This window comes from Tupaia chinensis, unplaced genomic scaffold (assembly GCF_000334495.1).
Source record: "Tupaia chinensis unplaced genomic scaffold, TupChi_1.0 Scaffold000605_1, whole genome shotgun sequence".
Classification (NCBI taxonomy): domain Eukaryota; kingdom Metazoa; phylum Chordata; class Mammalia; order Scandentia; family Tupaiidae; genus Tupaia; species Tupaia belangeri.
Window position 1 is genome coordinate 1,730,798 of NW_006160123.1, and position 21,576 is coordinate 1,752,373.

The 21,576-nt window shown below is 39.7% G+C and overlaps 1 protein-coding gene across 19 annotated transcripts in view; it reads right to left on the bottom strand.

Moving 5' to 3' along the window:
* MGA (MAX dimerization protein MGA) overlaps positions 1-21,576 on the bottom strand; it is a 146,570-nt gene that overhangs the window by 16,583 nt on the left and 108,411 nt on the right. For 12 of the 19 annotated variants that reach the window (XM_027775801.1, XM_027775800.1, XM_027775809.1 and 9 more), the window contains 5 exons: positions 18,881-19,178; positions 16,355-16,981; positions 8,929-9,222; positions 6,792-8,302; positions 2,165-2,292 (listed from right to left, as the gene is read on the bottom strand). In XM_027775801.1, coding sequence (XP_027631602.1) covers positions 2,165-2,292; positions 6,792-8,302; positions 8,929-9,222; positions 16,355-16,981; positions 18,881-19,178 — 2,858 coding nt within the window. The remainder of the gene's footprint in view (positions 1-2,164; positions 2,293-6,791; positions 8,303-8,928; positions 9,223-16,354; positions 16,982-18,880; positions 19,179-21,576) is intronic. The other 7 variants (XM_006158662.3, XM_027775810.1, XM_027775805.1 and 4 more) reach the window with 4 other exon arrangements.

The window sequence follows — 21,576 nt, forward strand, 5'->3', positions numbered from 1 at the left end:
GAGAAATAATATATCTCAAAAATAGGAGAGATGCTATGTGCAATCTACTTAATCACATTTCCAAACTGAGAATGCTTGGAAACGCATACCTTAATTCTCTAAGAATCCATATTTCTAAACAAAAAATACAATGTACCATTTAAAATATGTATTATACTGGGGGACAGCAAGTGATGCGGTGGTTAAGGGCACTGGACTCCCACATGGTCAACCGTGGTTCGAATCTTGGACCTGGAGACTTGCCTTCTCACTTTCCTTCTCTCTCACTCTGTCCCCCTCTCTGGTCAAATTAAATAAATAAATGAATAAAGTTAAATAACTCTTTAAATATGTAAATATACATATAGGAAAGTGAGAGATCACCCCCCCGGGGGTGTGGCCACGCCACAATCCCTTCTCCTCCATTCTCCTCTCGGGATCTTGGGCACACATGCACACACGCCTGGTATGAGTTTAAGTCACTGGGTCTCAAATCGCAGTCTGCTACATGGGAGAGTCCAGCAACATAGCTGTTAAGCCGACTGCTGGTCCCGTGAATGATATTTTTTACATTATATATATATTATTTTTTTTTTGGGGGGGGGAGGTTTTTGCTATAGGCTCCCCAGAGAGACAGAAAGTGAAAAATCACCCCCCAGGGGGGATGGCCATGCCACAATCCCTTCTCCTCCATTCTCCTCTCGGGATCTTGGACATGCGCGCGCACACACACACACCCACGCGCTTGGGGGAGTTTTAAGCCACTGGGTCCGGGACGCGAACTGCGGTCAACTACGTGGGAGTCCAGTGACACAGCCATTACACTAACTGCTGGTCCCATACATTATATTTTTTGTTGCTAATGTTTAGGAATTTTATTTTAGTATACAAATTTTATTATGCAACAATACTGCAGAAGTTGTTAATAAGTCTATTGTAAGTTTTTTGTTTTTTGGGGTTTTTTTGAGAGGTTTTCACTATAGGGCGCGTGCGCTCGCCAGACAGACAGAGAGAGACATAGAGACAGAAAGCGAGAAATCATCCCCCAGAGGGGATGGTCACGCCGCAATCCCTTCTCCTCCATTCTCCTCTCGGGATCTTGGGCACGCACGCACACGCGCCCGGCTTGAGTTTTAAGCCACCGGGTCTGGGACGCGAACTGCGGTCGACTACGTGGGAGTCCAGCGACATAGCCATTACACTAACTGCTGGTTCCCAAGTTTTTAAGATTTAAACTCTCAAGCTTAACCGACAGGTGAGTGAATTAGTGTGCAAACAGTTCCAAAATGAAACAAACTTCAAGTCCTAACTACTCCTTAGCCTTTTTCAGTATGGACAGGGATGGAAAATTCTTTCCATTGCTCTTTTATATGACAGTTAGTGAGATAATAGTGTCTGGTACAATCCTCTAATCCCTAGGTAATACAAGCTTACTATAGAACAGAAAATGAAACAAATTTTCCTGATCAAGTCCTCATGCCTTCCTAATATTCACCTCATAGAAATTGTCCTACCTAGATCTCATTTTGAATAATAAAGGAGCTAAATTGAAAATTCAATGCCTTCTTAAAAAATAAAGAATTAACCTTAAAAAAAGTATTTATTTATTTAATTTTGCTATTACCATTTTTTCTTTCAATTTGACCAGAGACAGAGAGAAAGGGAAAGCAAGAAAGCAAGCTGTTAGGTCTGGGGCTTGAACTGCAGTCAGCATGTAGGAGCCCAGTGCTTTAACCTCCATACCACCTGCTGGCTCCAAGAATTAACCTTTGTTGAGTAGTCCACTTGCGTTATTATCCTAGTTGCATATATTATCTCATTTAGCACTTTGAATGGCGGCAGTTTCCTCACTTCAGTTAAAAAATCTAAACGTTCTGAGAGATTAAAGAGTAGTCCATGGCTAAATACCTACAAACAAGCAAAACTAGAATTTTAACACCAGTGTAAAAGCATGTGTCAGTCACAATTTTAACACCAGTGTAAAAGCATGTGTCAGTCACAATTACACCGCCTCCTAGCAATTACCAAATTAATCACCTCTGAATTCCAGTTCCTTTCCTCATCTACACTAATCAGAAAAAAAAGCCAGATGAATAAAGGAACCTGGCCAATTAAATGAACATTTAATTTTGTTTCTGTACAAAACAACAACAAAAACAACAATTTAAAGAAAAATACAACTTACGGTTGTTTGCATGACTGTGTGTGGACAGCTGTGGTTTTCAGATGGGCAACGTTAATCTCCTCTGAGAGCTCTTCTACTGTCTCAATGTCCACCTGCTCATCTTCCTCAATGTATTCTACACAGTTATTCTGAAATACATCATTATAATAGTAAATAATATACTGGGAAGCAAGCACACCTAAACTTCTCAACTGCATGCTCCCCTTGTAAAACCAACTAGTGCCAAATACTGGTATCATTGAGTATTGAGAATTCTAAACTTAGTAATCCTAAGGAATTAAGTCAGAAAGACATGATCAAGAGTTAACCAAGTATGAGAACTGCTCATACACAGATCCATATTAAACAGACATCATTACAATGAACAGTGTCCCCAAAGAGCTACACTGATGTTTCAGTATTATTTCTAGTCGACAAAATTAAGGTGTGAATATATTGTTTCATACATCTTACAATCAATTAATAGTAAAGTCAAATTGATGAGGGGAAAAGTGAAAAGGAGAAAAATTCAGGTGGTTCTTTTTTTTTGGCTAAAAGGTGGTCACTAGATTGAGATAGAGAGGGAGGGGAGAAATCACCCTCCGTGAGGAATGGTCACACCACAATCCCTTCTCCCATCTCTATCTCCTTTTGGGATTTTAGTCCTGCACAAGCACGTGCTCAGTGTTTCTCATGCTGCCAGGACAGCACAGTCAGCATGTGGGATCTGGCTGTTTTAACCACCAGGCCACGAAGCCAGTCAATCAGGTTCTATTTTAAGGGGCTTCCTGACACCATTATCAGATAGCCACAAATCAACAGAATACATTATTCAAAAAGAAGATAAAAAAAAAAAATCAGTGTTCTAAGTCACTCAACTTCACAGAATGAGAGCTTTTGAAGAATTTTGGGTTTCAAAAGAATTTACTATACGTCCTTATTGCACCAAAAAAGGAGTCAATCAAGTAAGATTTACTATGCGCCTTCCACAAAAACACTATGTTTTTTTCAAGGTTTTTGCCATAGGTCACGTGCACTCACCAGAGAGAAAAACACAGAGAGGGAGAGTGAGAAATCATCCCTCAGGGAGGGTGGCCATGCCACAACCCTTTCTCCTCCACACTCGCCTTGGGATTCTGAGCATGCATGCACACACACCGGCATGAGTTTCATGCCGCCAGACCTGGGACTCAAACTGTGGTCATCCATGTGGGGAATCCAGCACCTTAACTACTATGCCAGGTTTTGTTTTTGTTACAGGGTACATGTGCTCACCACAGAGAGACAGTGAGAGGAAAGAGAAAACACGCCCCAGGGAGAATGCCCATACCACAAACCCTTCTCCTTCATTGTCCTCCTGGGATTTTTGGGCATGCACACATACCCAGCCTGATTTTCAAGCTACCAGGTTCACCATGCCACCTGCTGGCCCCTAAACTAATTTTTTAATATAATAGTAGAATTATAAAAGTATGTGAAATAAGTAGATATTTTTAAGTCCATCTTTAAAAGTAGTGTTCACTTGGGAACAGTAGATGGAATAATGGTTACATCGCTGAACTCCCACATAGGTGACACCATGGTTTAAGTCCCGGAGCCAGCGGCTTAAAACTCATGCTGGGCGCAGGTGCGCGTATGCCCATTTTCTGTCTGTTTCTCTCCAGCAAGCACACATGCCTTATAGCAAAAATCACTTAAAAAAAAAAAAAAAGTAGTAGTGGTTACTATGCCAGAAACTATAACCATACTGTACCAGAGAGGCAGAACTCAGAATGAAGAACCTCAAACATTTTAACTGTATGTTTAAATTTATGCTAAATGTGCTCACTTCAGCAGCGCATATATTAAACTTGTGCTAAAAATTACTTACCCCCAAATTGACAGGCTCCATAAAGCTGACAGATGTTAAATGCAAGCCATCGATTATGTGCCCTACCCCAATTTAAGCACAATTTTTAAAAAATGTGTATTAAACAGTGTAAACCAAGTATATTAACTCTAGGAAGCAAAATACACAGAATTCCAACAGAATGTATTAAGTTAGTGACGTAGATAGATGCTTTACAATGGATTCATGTTTTTTGAGAGATTTCTGCTAAAGGGCACGTGTGTTCTCGAGAGACAAAAGTGAGAAATCAACCCCCAGGGAGGATGGCAATGCTGCAATCCCTTCTCCTCTGTTCTCTTCCTGGGATCTTGGGCACATATACACATGTGCCTAGTGCTGAGTTTTTAAGCCACCATGTCCAGAACTTGAACCACGGTCAGCCATCGGGGGAATCCAGCAACATAACCGCTACACCATCTGCTGGCCCTGCTCTACAACATGTCTGCCTAGTGCAAGGTTTTAACTTAGGCTTTGTAAGAAATATCCAATAATCTTAATGATGGAAGCTTAAAGTGACTATGCATAACTTCCCTCATGCTCTTCCAACATAATGCTAATCACAAATATAAGGATAACACCGGTGTGGGACATGTACATAATTATAATGTAGAATTTAGATTCAGAGATCATTTATATAAGTACTTACTTTTGAAAAAAAGTCACTGATACTTGTTTGTCAGATTCCCTATCATGACATTTAAGCAATGCCACCTTATGTGATTACAACATGCCAAAGGTTGTGTTAAGTCAGTTCTACTGACAGTAATAGTGTTCACTGGTTTTAAAGCTGGACTGCTTTTTGATCTGATTACCCAGGCTAACTTATAAAGGGCGACTGCAAAAAATATATGATCTGCAATATTAACTCCTAAACTCAATGAATGCAAGACACCTCAGCTACCTTTGGGTATCTGTTCTTGAAAAGAATTAGGCTACGAAGAAAGTATAAAGCAAATTAATATAGAATCAGGTAATTTTAAAGCTAGATCCTCATTTATCAATGATGTAACTGAGGTATAGAACTAATACAAGAACATTAACATATTTAATCATTTTAGTTGTTTTTGTTTGTTTGTTTTTTAATTTGCCAAAAGGGCACCTACACTCACCAGAGAAAGAAAGAAGTGGTAGCGAAAGACAGCGGTGAAGAGTGAGAACGTGCCCTCCCCACCCATCAAGGATGGTCACTTTTGTATTCCCTTCTATCTCTCCCTCCTTTCGGGATTTTGGGCACACATGTGCATACACATACAGACACACATACACACACACACACGAGTGTTTTGTCAGCTTACAGGTCTCAGACTCAAACCCTCAGTTATTTGGGATCCAACCACCTTAACCATCATGCCACCACTGACACTATTTTAGTTTTAAAATACTGATCTGGTTATATTTTATCTATATAAGGCAATTAGGCATTGTCAAAGAAAGGACTAGACAACACAGAGGCTGAATGAATCTTTTTTTTTGAGAGAGAGATTTTTGCTATAGGGCATGTGCACTCGCCAGAAAGAGACTGAGACAGAAAGCGAGAAATCACCCCCCAGGGTGGATGGCCACGTCGCAATCTCTTCTCTATTCTCCTCTTGGAATCTTGGGCACGCGCACACACGCGTCCGGTGTGAGTTTAAGCCACCGGGTCCAGGAACCGTGGTTGACTACACGGGAGTCCTCCAACACAGCCATTATGCCAACTGCTGGTTCCAAAGCTGAATGAATCTTAAAGGAGCGAGGTTCTAAAATAACCAGCTCCATAAGGGCTACATCATCTCCTCCTAAAGAGGAGAACACAGTTCAGATTTCACAGTACCCACGTACAGCTGACTATGGTCTCCTTATAATTTATATCAGACCCTATGTCAGAGGTCAGCAAACCATATTCTATTCTCATAAATAAAGTTTTACTGGAATTCAGCTATATATATTTGCCTATGTATTGGGTATGGCTGCTTTCATGCTACAACAGCAGCTGAGTGGTTCCAACAGTCATCTACCTTACAAAGTCCAACTGACCCTTTATAAGAAGAAGTGTGCCCAACTCCTGTCCTGTATTACACCTGATTCTCAAGTTCTTAGTTCAGTAAAATATTAAATAACCTAAAAACTGTTTCAGAAAAAAAACTATTATAAAGTCCTTATTACAAAAGATGATGACCAAAGCCTAGAATATTAATTCTACAAAGTAAATATTTAATTTTAGGAGATAATTTTAAAAAAACTTAAGGCAGGATCATATTAAAATATTAGATGGTATTTTCCAGTTTTTCTCCAAAAAGAAAAACCTCTTTACATGCACGTAAATAAGTTCTCCTCTAGTCCTAAAGTTACGCAGTCCCTGTTTTTAAAAATTACATCTATCACATAATTATGATGTATTTTTCTATTTTTTTATGCAAAAATGAGTCATGACTTTTCCAATGACCCGAACCACCTCACATAGAAGATGTCACAAAAACGGAATGAAGCAGTAGTTTCAGGAATTTTTTAAAACTTAATTTTGGCAGGGACTCTCAACCACCAATCCTCCAAAGGCTTAAGCCTTCCCGTAATAACAGGTAAGTACCAAAGAATAGCATGAGCTCAGTAAATGCTGTCTGACTGACACAGCCTAAATACCACAAAGTCATTTAGCCATGATCTAAACCTAGGCACCCCACTAAATGAATTATGTCTTAGAGATCTTCTGGAAAAGCTACTTTCTCTAATAAATCATTAAAATCCTTGAGGTTTCAGTCACAACAAAAATAGGCTCACCACCTTTTCTACATCATCAACCTCCTCACTCTGGTAGTCAGAAACAACATCCACAATTTCATCAACAGAATCATCGGTTTTCTCATTCTCATCTTCCTCATTCTCCTCTTCCAAATCCAAAACAGTGAAGTCAGCATTGCTTCTCCCACCCTTCTTCTCTTGCTTGGGTTGTATCTGTTCCCCTGATAGCAGTAAGTGACCCTGAAAATGTCCATTCCCTCTGCTGCCTTTAGCTCTCCTAGGAACAATGGAGAAGGCTGTAGGATTAGAAATCCTACTAAAAGAATCACATTCTGTTTTTAAAACTATGGCATTCTCAGGAGTTGCACTTTTTCCAAGGATGTCAGAAATGTCTTTTTCTTGATAAAACATATCCGAATTTTCTTGACATGTCTTTGTTGGTTTAATTAACTGCTCATTTGCTTCCTTCTTACATTCCTGTGAAGTTCCACCACATTTTCGGGTCAAAGGACCCTTAAGGTGTTTTCTCCATTTCTCCCTAATACCGTCCTTCTCCAGAGAGTCTCCACATCCCTTCTCTTTGGCCTCTGGCTGTGAATAAAACTGCTTTTCCACAACTTTGCTCCCTGATAATTCAAGTTTACTTTCCTTCTTACAGATGACTGTAAGTTCATTTGATTTTTCATCTGGGTTGTCTAATCCTTTCTGCTGTTCCACCTTCACATCACCAAGTTTCTGAAGCTTTACTTTACTTACATCTTGAACTTTCAAATTACTGGCTTTTTCAGAAGCTGTCCTAACTTCTAGAATAGTCGGTTTTTCTTTGGAACTCTTATGATTCCCAGCCCCATATTCTTCATTAACATCTTTATAGTTTTCACCTGAGTGTGACCCAGTAATATACAAATGCTCAGAAGATTTTATGATTGAATGACCTTCTTCTGTAAAGGATTCTTGATGCAAATGATTACCCCCATCTTCCAAAGAATCATTCAGGGTTTCTTCTAGGACCAAATCTCCAGAGTTTTGTTTTATTATTTTGGCCTCAGGATTTATAGCATCACCTTCTGGCTGTAGAGTCATCTTAGTTTCATGTTCTGTTTTTATAGTTTTTGTTCCATCCTTCTGGTCTGTATTTTGGGACTCTCTCTTCATCTGAAGAGAAGCAACATGCTGAAGAATGGAGTTAGGAACAGGCTTTTGTCCTGGGAGCTGCAACAAAGCAAAACTACCAGACTGGAGAGGAACAAGACTGGCTGTACCAACAGGCTGCCCTCCTGAGCTATATGTTATTTTGGTTTCAGAGCCTGTTGTACTTGCAAAGCTTTGTGGCTCAGGAGGAGAAATCCTCAAAGTCAATGTACCAGCCTGAGACACAAAACTAGGTCCAGGGGAAAGCAATGATGGTGCCTGAGTGATAACATTCACTGCTGGAGAAGACCCGACAGCCTGAATTACAGGATTCATGACAGAGAAAGCAGAGGATGAAGCAGAAGATGGTGGGGTCTCAGGAGGTTTAGAAGGAGCAGGTAACCGGATTCCCATCACAGACCCTGTTAAGAAAAAGAACATTTTTAAATCACCATTGCCCACATCAAGACTTTCAAAGTATGCTTTTCTTTTTGGACAAGTGACTCTAAGAGAATAAGAGAACAATCCTGCTATACAGGCTGAGCATGCCTTATCAAAAACGTTTATACTAGAAGTATTTCAGATTTTGGAATATTCCATAATGAAACAATAGTATCTTGAAAATGGGACCTAAGTCAAAACATAAAATTCAATTATGTTTCCTGTAATATAGACTAATGATAATTTTATGCAGTATTTTTAATAATTTTGTTCATAAAACCCTTTGCAGGTATGCTCATGTGGGGGAATCCAGGCATGCACAGAAAAGATATATCACAGCTGAAGGGGACTGGAAAAATCTTTTTTCCTTTGGTGAGTCTGAATAAACTCTGTGTTATGCGTCTACCTATGTTGTGACTGGGACCTGTCTCATTGGATCAGATGTAAAATTCTCCACTGTGGCATCATTCGACAAAGAGGTGAAAATTCTGGAGTTCAGATTTTCAGATTAGGGATGCTCAACCTATATTAACATATCACATGGCACCACATGGCCAACTAACTCAACAGAAGAAAAACTTCTCAGAAAGACTTCCAAGTTTTATACCTGGGTTCCGAAATACAACAGGCTGTTGTAAGCTGGGCTGGGTATTAGAGCCACGAAGCTGATGCAAAGGTAGAAGCTGAACAATCTGCCCATTAGGGTGTCTGAATAGGTTCATTCCACTTGGACTCCTAACAGGTTGCAAGACCATCCGATGTCCCTGAAGTTGTGTGTTTGCCACAGGTCTAACAGTAGGAGAACCCTGCTGCACTGGAATCAACAACAATCGAGGTCCAGTACGTTTCATTGTGTTAGGAGAGACCTGTGGAGTAGCCACTAGCATTTGAGGGGCATTTTCTGAAAAACAGGAAATGGAAGCATAGTGTCAAAATTCCCCCTTAACACACATAGAAAAAAACTATTATGGCATAGGCTCTGCTCTGACCATGCTGCAAATAACATCTAATATATATTATAAAGTGGGTAAGGCCCTGTACCTCTATAATAAAATGTATTTTTCTTAGCCATAAGTATTTTAAGTCCAAGTAATTAGACATTGTGGAGTTTTACATTTGGACTGGTAAAAAAGCAAGCATCACCTTAAGATGCACATTTAAAGAATGAAAAACTTTGGCAGGTCTCTAGGTCTAACTTTTCATTAAAAAGATAATTTATAGTAAATCCTCTTCTTCTATTTTAAAATTAAGGCTGGTAACATTTACTAGATTTAAGATAGTTTCATAGCTTATATTCAAGTAAGACAAAAGTCAAGGACTAAAACTCAGGAGGTATAAAAAACTTGTTAGCTTCTATAATTCACTAACAAATAGGCATAACTAAAAAGACTTGTAAAAATTATTTTCAAAAGGAAAAAAATACATACCCCCAAAAAATGGAATGAAATTAATAGACATCAAAGAAGCAGGGAAATAAAGCCTGGTTAGGGAGAGGCAAAACACAGATTTAAAACAAACAGGAAAAGCAGAAATTTAATGCAGAAGATGTGAATTAAGAGAGTTTTAACCATTAATAGTATCTAAAGACGCGCTTTAATGTATGGAAGAAATATTTAGAAATATAATCATGTGTCGCATAATTAATGACATTTCAGTCAACAAAGGACATATATAATGGTCCCAAAAGATTATAATAAGGCTGAAAAATCCCTATTGCCTAGTAATATCTTAGCCATGGTGTCATCTTAGCACCAAGAAGGTATGCTGTGGGTGTAAACAAACCTGCTGCATTGCAGTCATATAGAACGATAGCACATACAACTTCAATAATGGCAATAATAAAATATGTTATTGGTTTATGTACAAAGTGTCTACAAAAAGCTCGTGGAAAATATGTATTATGAAAAGACTATGTATGATTTCAAAATTTTTTTGCCCTACAATAAACTCAAACTTTAATTCTATTTTCCCACAAACTTTTAAAAGCTCTCTCGTATTTCTTACACTATAACTTTTTATTAAGTATACTTTTTCTACTTTTAAAAAAATTTTACTGTAAGGGGCCAGCAGTTAGTGTGGTGATTAGAGCAGCTAGACTCCCGCATGGCTTACTGTGGTTCAAGTCTTGGGCCTAGGGGCTTGCTTTCTCATATTTCTTCTCTCTCTTGTCTCTCTCTGGTCAATCTCAAAAAGATAAAATAAGGAACCAGCAGTTAGCGTAATAGCTATGTCGCTGGACTCCCATGTAGTCGACCACGGTTCGCGTCCCAGACCCGGTGGCTTAAAACTCACGCTGGGCACGTGCGCATGCGTGCCCAACATCTCAAGAGGAGAAGGGATTGTGGCGTGACCATCCGCCGTTGGGGGAGATTTCTCGCTTTCTATCTCTCTGTCTCTCTGTCTGGTGAGCATACATGCCCTATAGCAAAAGCCTCTCCAAAAAAAAAAATAATAATAAATAAAATAAAATAAAATAAAGACAATGACTAAACTTAAATAGTTATTTAAAAAAATTTTTTACTGAGGGACCAGCAGTTGGTGTAATGGCTGTGTCGCTGGACTCCCATGTAGTCGACTGTGGTTCAAGACCCAGACCCAGTGGCGTAAACTCACGACGGGCGTGTGTGCATGCATGCCCCAAGATCCTGAGAGGAGAATGGAGGAGAAAGGATTGTAGCGTGGTCATTCCCCCCGAGGGTTGATGTCTTACTTTCTGTCTCTTTGTCTCTCTCTTTCTGGTGAGTGCACATACCCTGTAGCAAAAACCTCTCCCCCCAAAAAATATAAGCAAAAAAAATTTTACTGTAAAATAGTAGACTATGTTCTGCCTGCAGTAGCCTCTGTATCTTGTGCTTATCAAGACTCCTGATTCCAACACTTTCTCTTGTGCTTTGATTTAAATTGATGTTGTTTTAATCATAGCTCCTAAATACACAAAATCGACTATATATATTATACAGCATAGGTGCCTAACAGGCTGTATTATCTAGGTTTAAATACACACTATAATGTTCACACAATGATAGAACCACTTAACAACGCATTTTTTAGAACATACTTCTGTAATTAAGCGACACATGAGTGTACCAAAAACATGGAAAAAATAATATGAGTAATGTTCCAATACATTGTTTTAGGTAACAAGGATAAAAAGATGTAGGAATAATGACAATAAGAATAAATGAAACTGGTCTAACATTCTAAATCAAATTGGTGAACCCATTAACATTGTAAATAAATAAAACATTTCAACAGACTGCCATGAAATGAAAACAAACCAACAAATGAAACAAAGATTGTAGCTTAACATGTTATTTTCTATCTGGATAGGCACTCTGTCTACAAAATATATTAAATGTCTAAAAGGAAGTAAATGCTTGCAACATTTAGATAACAAATTACATACAGAAAATTCATGAGTGGGCTGACCCCATAGCCTAGCAGTTAAGGGAGCTGGATCCCACATGGATAACTATACTGTGAATCCCAGCCTGATGGCCTGAAAAACACATCGGCCATTCGTGCATGCATGCCCAAAATCTCAACGAGATATCGAGAAATGGAGAAGGAATTGTGGTATGACCATGCCCCACTGGGTGGGAGGGGGGATGCTTTCTCTTACCCTCTCTCTCTGTCTACACATCTCTCCAGTGAGCACATGCACATTCTGGCAATTAATAAAAAGAAAAGAAAAAATCCAGGGCTACTCCTTAAGATAAACCATGAAGCTCAAACTGCTCATGAAAACAACCTATGTACAACTTAAACAAAAAGCATTCACCTATCTTACATGAATTAAGAACTGTATTTAAACACATCCTTGATTTCCTGGACTTTCCCCTTCAAATTAATTTTTTTTTTTTTGAGAGGTTTTTCTATGGGGATGTGTGCTCTCCAGAAAGACAGAGAGAGACAGAAAGTGAGAAATCACCCCCCGGGGGGAACAGCCACTTCGTAATCCCTTCTCCTCTCCTCTTGGGCATGCATGCACATGTGCCTGGCATGAATTTAAGCCACTGGGTCCGGGACTCGAACCATGGTCAACTACATGGGAGTCCAGTGACATAGCCATTACACCAACTACTAGTCCCCTACTAGTTTTACAGTGTAATTCAAAACCTAAATTACAAGCCAGCCCTGTAGCACAGAGGGCAAGTTCTTTGCGCAGGGAGACAGATCCCACATGGTCTACCATGGTTTGAATCCTGCTCGCTGGAGGCTTGAAAAACATACTAAGAATGTGTGCAGCCATACCCAAAATCCTGACAGAATGGAGAAAGGAGAATTATGGTGTTCTTACTCCCTCTCTAGTGAGCGTATACATCCTATGGCAATAATACAAAGAAGAAAAAAAAAAAAAAGCTTAAAAGTACTCCAGAGAGGGAACCAGCAGTTAGCGTAATGGCTATGTCGCTGGACTCCCACGTAGTTGACCGCAGTTCGCGTCTCGGATCCGGTGGCTTAAAAAACTCACGCTGGGCGTGTGTGCGTGAGTGCGTGCATGCCCAAGTTCCCGAGAGGAGAATGGAGAAGGGATTGCGGTGTGACCATCCCCCCTGGGGGGTGATTTCTCCCTTTCTGTCTCTATGTCTCTCTCTGTCGGTCTGGCGAGCGCATGCGCCCTATAGCGAAAACCTCTCCAAAAAAAAAAAAAAAAAGTACTCCAGAGAGGGACCAGCAGTTAACGTAATGGCTATGTCACTGGACTCCCACATAGTCGACTGCAGTTCGAGTCCCGGACCCGGTGGCTTAAACTCACACCAGATGCGTGTGCGTGCGTGCCCAAGATCCCGAGAGGAGAAAGGAGGAGAAGGGATTGTGGCATGGCCATCCCCCATGGGGGGTGATTTCTCGCTTCCCGTCTCTCTGTCTCTCTCTGTCTTTCTGGTGAGCGCACGCGTCCTATAGCAAAAAAACCTCTCCCAAAAAAAAAAAAAAAAAGTACTCCAGAGAATGAAAACAGTCTTTATTAATATATGTACTACATATGTGACTTTATTTAAATGTGGACAAGAGGAAAAAGGAAAAAAAAAATAAGGAAAGTCAAATGAAAAAACAAGATATCTAAGTGCCTAAGTTGAGATTCTCTTTCAAAAAAAAAAAAAAATTATGGGGAACCAGCAGTTAGCGTAATGGCTATGTCGCTGGACTCCCACGTAGTCGACTGCTGGTCACGCCCCAGTCCCAGTGGCTTAAAACTCACGCCGGGCATGTGTGCGTGCGTGCCCAAGATCCCAAGAGGAGAATGGAGGAGAAGGGACTGCGGCGTGACCATACCCCCTGGGGGGTGATTTCTTGCTTTCTGTCTCTATGTCTCTCTCTGTCTGTCTGGCAAGCGCACGCACCCTATAACGAAAACTTCTCAAAAAAAAAATTATGTAAATTTCCTTGGAAGTAGACTTACTGATTCATTTCTATTTATAAAAGTGAGAGGAAAATTTGTTAACAGTACTATCTCCTCATGTATTATTAAGATGCTTTTAGGTGGCAAAGGATATAGAATGATATCAGAAAATAATTCTCTCTTCAATTTTAATCTGTTGATTATATCCAGAAGAAAGTATCAGTCTTGATATTATATCTTTACTAGTATTTTACCAGTATTTTCTAGCTTTCTTCATTAAGAGAAAGAGCAAGTCATATGCTCAGAATATACAGTGCTAACTATGTTTAGTAATTATTGTTTCCAGAGTCTTTATTTATACGGATAACCTCTAATTTTGTCAAGTAATGATGGTTTCTAATTATTATTTCTTTCAAGATTTATTTAACTATACTGGATTTAAATAAAAATATTAAGTAAATGGTAGTACAGATGGGACTCAAAGCAAAATACCTGAATGTACATCCTGAATAAAGTCTGAGAAATAATAGAATCACAATAAAACCAAACAACTTCATAGTTGCATGACAAAATTAGGTATGAAGAGGCCGGCAGGTGGTGTGGTGGTTAAAGGTGCTGGATTCTCCCACATGGTTGACCACAGTTTGAGTCCCAGACCTGGCTGCTCACTCACTCGCACTCTCTCTCTCTCTCTCTCTCTCTCTCTCTCTGTCTCATTCTGGTCAAATTAAAAACAATAAATGATAAGTAAAATAAAGGAAATAACTATTTAATTTTAAATATTAGGTATAAAGTTTGGAATCTATACCATTTAGAAGGCATGATTCATTAAACTATTAAAGATATGGATAAAACCAGCAGATGGTGTAGTGGTTATGTTGCTGCACTCCCACATGGCAAACCACGGTTCAAGTTCCAGATCTGGCAGCTTGAAACTCACTCTGGGAGCATGTGCTTGCATGCCCAAAAATCCCAAGTGGAGAATGGAGGAGAAGGGATTGCGCGTGGCCATCCCCACTGTAGGGTGATTTCTCGCTTTCAGTCTCTGTTTCTCCAGTGAGCACACGCACCCTATAGCAAAAATCTCTCTCAAAAAAAGAAAATGAAAAATATGAACCTTAAGATTCAATAGAAAATCAAAGCGGCTTCACCAAGAATGATTTCATTTCCAAAGATACACAATATATGAAGCCAAGCATATTTTACAGGGTTATTTATGAAGAAAACAGAAGACAGACAAATTTGATACTGTGATTCACTTTTCTTCTTTTTGGAGAGGTTTTTGCTATAGGGTGCGTATGCTAGCCAGAAAGAGAGACAGAGACAGAAAGCGAGAAATCACCCCCTGGGGGGATGGCCACGCCACAATCCCTTCTCCTCCATTCTCCTCTCGGGATTTTGGGCATGCACGCACATGCACCCTGCGTGAGTTTAAGCCGCAGGTCCGAGACTGGAACTGTGGTTGGCTACATGGGAGTCCAGCAACATAGCCATTAAGCCAACTGCTGATCCCTCACTTTTCTTTTCAATAAAACTTCACAACTTAAAAATTAACTCCCAGGGCTGGCAAGTGGCATGGTGGTTGGGGTACTGGACTCCCGCATAACCAAACATAGTTCGAGTCCTCGATCTGGTGGCTTGCTTTCTCACTATCTCTCTCTCTCTCTGGTCAAATTAAAATTAATTAATTAATTCAAAAAAAAAAAAAAACCCACCTAACTCCCAATCACTTTCTAAAAAACCAACAAGGATTTAGATCAGGTTACTAAATGCAAAAATATTTCATAGGAAAAATATCAACAAGGCAAAATTGTCAGGTATTTATTTATTTCCCCTCAAATTCTGCAGTCTTTCGCTCTTTTCCACCTTAATTTTTTGAGGGGACTAAAAGAACTATTTACTTTAGCTATCTGCATCTGGATATAAAAATTGCCAAAATACAGGCTATTCTGACTTCAAATTTACTTAATCCAAACTGACAAGAGAAAAAATGTAACCATAAAGTTGATAAATGTATTAGAGTACTAAACAAAGATATATGCCTCCTTCTATTTCAATCGGTTTATGTATAATAATTAAACAGGTGCTGATTCATAAGTGTTTTTTTCTAGGCAAAGGCTAAAACAGCAGTATAATCATCGGCAATAAGGAGAAAAAAGCCCTCAGGTTGGCTCTAACATGAGCAGAAACTTCAACACCTCTCTCTTAATTAAAAAGCAGCATCCCCATCCCAAAGGAGCATATGCATTTAAGGTTCCCTTTTCAGAAATGGGTACCTCAAGCTGTCAGTACATAGCCAGGTGAGCTCCACACCTATCTGCATTATTTCAGTACCCATACCACCAACATCTCCGTTCTAATATTTTTGAATGACTGGTGTTTCCTAAGGTATCCTCCAGCCCAACTAAACCATCTGTCAATATCGTTCAAATTAGCTCCCAAGGTATCAGTTACTGTTTTTATTAAGTGTTTTAGCTATAAAACTGCATAGATTTTCAGTGATTTGTCCCTACCCCATATTATCCACAAGCTCTATATTTAATGTTTACTTTTCCAGAATGCAAAGATTTTTCAAGAATACACATATAACGTTATAAGCAGAATTGTTACTCTGATATTTCTATAATCCTATCATCAAAGGTACATAAATAGCTGTACAGCAAAGCAGCTAGGAACATCTAGGCCTTACCTGGTCTCTGGCTCACTGGTGGATTCCCATTAATTCCTGAGAGTATAATAGGAACAGAGCCCAGAGATGAAGTAGGTGTGGTCACCATGGAGGAAGATGCAGCTGTGGTCACCACGACTATGGAGGTGGAGGCAGTGGAAGCAACAGGAAGAGTTACGGTTGGAGAAGATGCTACCAAAGACTTAGGAAAAGCAACTGAAGCCACAGGGGTAGTTATCCCAGTACTTTTGGTACAGGTCACAGTGGCTGTGGTCTGGGTAGATGTTACAGGAGTGTTGGTATTAGTTTCAGAGACCTCAACACCCCCTGCAGTGGTGGCACCAGAAGAATAAACAGTTTCTTTAGATCCCACGTCAGAAATAGCAGTCATTGGTGTTACAGCAGTAACATTTTCTAAAAACACTTGAGGGGTGGTAGTAGTGACAGCAGCAGTCACAGGGCTGCACACCTGAACTGGCTCAGAAGAAACCATAGGTGTGACGACCATTACTGGAGAAGGTCTGATACTGAACTTCTGTGGCCCTGTCAGGGGTTGGGGTGTGCTAACTCCAGGTATCTTCTGCTGCAAGGCTCCAACTTTACTCATCACAAACTGTGTGAACACACCACCAGGAGAGGGTCGAGCCGCTGCAAATAAAAATTTGCAGGTCAAAAATCTTCAGTTCTCATATGTTTTGCCTTAGTGACTGTGCTTATAAACATTTATCGTGCACCACTGGGTCAAGTTCTTATAGAGCCTATCTACCTGTATTACATGTGCCAATTTCCACCCACAGAAATCAAACTCTCAATCCAAAACAAACCCTTATAATTCTTATAAGAAAGGGATTAGAATTGGGTAAGGCTACTAAAATTCTTTTGGCTATGCAATATATTCAAATTGTCAGAACATTAAAAAGACAATACAGCAGCAAAAAAATTTCATCACCTAAAAGAGATGAAAGATGGAGCTGGCAGGTGGCATGGTGGTTAAGGGCGTTGAACTCCCACATGGCCAACCACAGTTCAAATCCTGAACCTGGTGGCTTGCTTTCTCACTTTCCCTCTCTCTCTCTCACTCTGTCCCTCTCTGCTCAAATTAAATAAAGATAAATAAAATAATTCTTTTTAAAAAAGAGAGAGAGATGACAGAAGAGGACTTTCTTCCCTAATTTTTTAATTTTAAAACTTATTTCCACCATTTCCTCCTATCCTAGCACTTCTACTTCTTTGTGGCTGTCCTTTTATGAGACATTATTCCTAAAATATATAAAGACATTTTCAAAAGAGCATGTATGATAGAACTTGTTTTTTTTAATCGCCAATTAAAGCTTCAAAAAAAAAAAAAAAAGGCAAAATAGCTTCTTTTTAAGGCATACATTGCCTCTCCAGCATTCAGCCAGAAATCCCAATTTCCTATTAGTGGAATAAGAATAAACAACTGGTACTTTTACTTAGCATTCCTAAATAGATCTGAAATAACAAAAAGAAGAATTCAGGGAACACCAGGTGGCAAAGTGACTAAGGGCACTGAACTCCCTCCCACATGGCCAAATGTGGTTTTAGGGTCCTGGACCTGGTGACTTGCTTTCTCACTTTCTCTGTCCCTCTCTGGTCAAACTGAAATAAATAAATGGATAACGTTAAATAAGATAATTCTTTTTTTTTTTTTTAAAGAGGAATTTAGAAAACCAACTATAGATACTCTGAATGTTAAAACAAATGCTTCAAGTTAATTTATGGGCCAGCCAGTGGCCTAGTGGTTAAAGTGGCTGGCTTCCACATGGCTAACTACATGGTTCAAGTCTCGGACTCAGCAGCTTGAAAAACACACCAGGTGTGTATATGTCTGCATGTGTATGTGCATGTGCATGCAGAAGCACCCAATAACATGAGTGGAGAAATGGAGAAGGGACTGCAGTGCAACCATCCCCCTGCGGGGGGGGGGGGGGGGGGGTGCTTTCTCACTTTCCCTATCCCTTTGTCTCTCTCCACAAGCTCATACATCCTCTAGCAAATTTTAAGTAATTTACTATAGACTTCAGCACTGAAATATTAAGCAAGAGAAAGAGATTTTCATTCACAGAACAAGGATGAATGAAATAAAGCAACATTTCAAAAACCTACCATTTTAAGCCTATACTGACACATACTATTGATTTTTAACAGCTATTTGGTTTTCTAACTTCAAGAAATATATATATGATTGGTACCAAAAACACTAGTCTTTATAGGAAAAATACTAAACCAGGGAAAATTTTTGTAATGTTTCCCTTTTTTAAAAAAAATTAAAATCCTACATCATCTCTACATTAAGAAAACCAGTCTGAAAGCCTTGAAAATAAATCTAGAGTTTAATTCAACTAGTATTGTCTCAGAAGAATTAACAAAAAAATATATATTTAATTGAAGACAGAAATAAAAAATAAAGAGTAACACCAAATTTTTTTTACTTCTGTAATTTTTACAACCTCTATACCTGTACACACTTGACTCCAAACCAAGTCATAGGTGTTTTCAAGTCATGCGTGCTCCGCTCCAACTTACCAATCGGCCTCTTTGCTGGGACAAACGCCTTCAGATTCTTCCCAGTGCGATTTGTTGTAGCGCCAGAGGAGGATGCCATTTTGGAATTGGATGTTGAAGGCAACAGGGTACGTGGTTTCCTGGATGCAGCCACCTTGGCATTGGATGCTACCTTGGAGATGACAGTACTGAGGGTTGAGAGGTCCAGGACTGAGGGTCGCAACCTGCCTGTGATATAAGCAGCTAGCCTATTGGCTGGATGCAATGCCCCCATCTGTCCCAATAGCAACTTAGCCTGCGGGTAACTCTTACCATTAACCTGAAACAAGTGGCAAAGAGAAATTCTGTAAAGATAAAATTCTCTTGCTAACTCCTCTCCCTTGACAAGGGTTTCATTTAACAAAAAAAAAAAAAAAAACAAGATTTTAAAAGTCTATTTTTCAGATTTAAAAGGGAAAAAGAAGTGTATTTTTTTAACTCAGAAAATCTGAGAAATCAGGAAGTTAAAAAAATGCTGTCATTTGACATTTTGAACAAATGTCATCTCCTTCATTTTGTAGTTTAGAAACACAGAATCTTAGAAATGCTTCATTTTTGTCTCCTAGATATATGAAAGATATAATTAAGCCTAAAAATTCAATTGTTTTACTCATCAATAAGCAATTCTGATTATGTTCTCAGCAATCATTAGCAAAAATGAATTAACTGTGTTTCACATAATCTCTCTGATAAGACCAGAGAGGCATAATGAAGTCTTTACACAAGGGTCCTTGCAACCATTCTTCATATTTGAAAAATATGATGATAAATTTACTTTAAGTTACAATACAACCACTGTTATAGTAACATAAGCCACAAAGCCTCTTCACTTTCCAAAAGGTTCAACTTTTAAGATATGATCTTTAACCCTTGGACCAAACATGGGATCAAAATATATGCTGGTAGAAACATACTCTAATGGTAGATATGTCACTAAAATGTCAGAAATGAACCAACAAAAAGGTAAAGATTTTTCTCTGTTGCCCAAAGTGATTAAACTGCCCATCTTGGGTAAAAGCATAGTATGTTTGCTTACATATGAGAGAGACAAGCAAGAAAAAGATAGAAATAAAGGGAAAAGGAGGGAGAGGAAGAAGGATAGGTCTTTTTGACAGGGTCTCACCAGGTCGCAATCTTCATACCCCAGCCTCCCAGTCAGGGTCACAGGCATGTACCACGACAGCTGGCCTATTTAGGTTGGACTGGGAACCAAACCTGAGCCTTCCATGTGACCTCAGTCACTTCACAGATGTACGCTCTCACTAGTACCACAATCAGAACAGCTTTTTTAAGAAAAATAAAGGGGGCCAGCAAGTGGCGTGGTGGTTAAGGGTGCTGGACTCTCACATGGCTGACCGCAGTTCAAGTCCCAGACCTGGCAGCTTGCTTTCTCACTTTCTCTCTCTCTCTCTAAACAAATAAATATAAAATAAAGTTAAATAAAATAATTCTTTAAAAAAATAAAAAGAAAGCCTGACCCAGTCATGATGGCACTCACTGCTAAGAAACTGTGGTCCACAGGGTGGGACCACATGGGAGGCCTGGTTTCCATTCTGGGTCCAATGTAAGGCTAGGCATGATGGCATACTCCTGTAAACTCGGGGACTCAAGGAGACTGAGGCAGGAAGATCACCAGCTAGAGGTTGGCCTGGGTAACACAGCACAAAAGTTAAGCCTGTGCATAGCCTGTGCATCTCACAGTCAGCTACAGCTTGAATATTGGCCCCAGAGCCTTGAAAAATACACTGAGGTATGTGCATGTGTGCCCCAAATCCTGACTGAAGAAATGGAAGAAAAACTATAGCGTGACCATGCCCACTGGGGGATGCTTTCTCTCTCTTTCTCTATCATGAACATGTGTGCCCTCTGGTAGTTGATGCTTTCTCTTTCTCTGTCATAAACACATGTGACCTCTGGCAGTTAAAAAAATAATAATAATAGGGTTGGGAGGAGTCCAGTTATAGTGGTGCAAGTGGCAGCAAGCCTCTTCACAATCTTTGAGACCTACCCAACTTAAGTCCCAGCTTGACCTGAACGTACTAGGTCAACCTGCTGGCTGGACAGCTGGGGGTAGGATCACATTGTACTAAGAGCATATCATGGGAATCTGTCTCTGTCTCTCTCCTGAAAGAAATAAAATAAACTTAAAGAAGAAAATGGTGTGAAAAGGTAGAGTGAGGTAGAGTCTACATCCAATAGCAAAGTAGTGAGGAGAATTGCTAAAATGAGCCACTCCATGTATAAAGATACAAAACAAAAACTACTCTTAGTTAAATTGTTCATTATTCCTAGAGAGATCAGAAATACCTTGCCTTGGGACCAGCAGTTAGCGTAATGGCTATGTTGCTGGACTCCCATGTAGTAGACTGCGGTTCGCGTCCCGGACCCGGTGGCTTAAAACTCACGCTGGGCGCGTGTGCGTGCATGCCCAAGATCCCAAGAGGAGAAGGGATTGCGGCGTGGCCATACCCCCTGGGGGGTGATGTCTCGCTTTCTCTCTGTCTCTGCCTGTCTGGCAGGCGCATGCACACACCCTATAGCAAAAACCTCTCCAAAATAAAAGAAAGAAATACCTTGCCTTTCACAAAAAAATAAATGTGACCTTTCCAACAGAAAGTAAACTTTACTACAGTCTTTTAGACTGTGTGCAGTCTAGATTAGGTAACCCTATTTGCTAC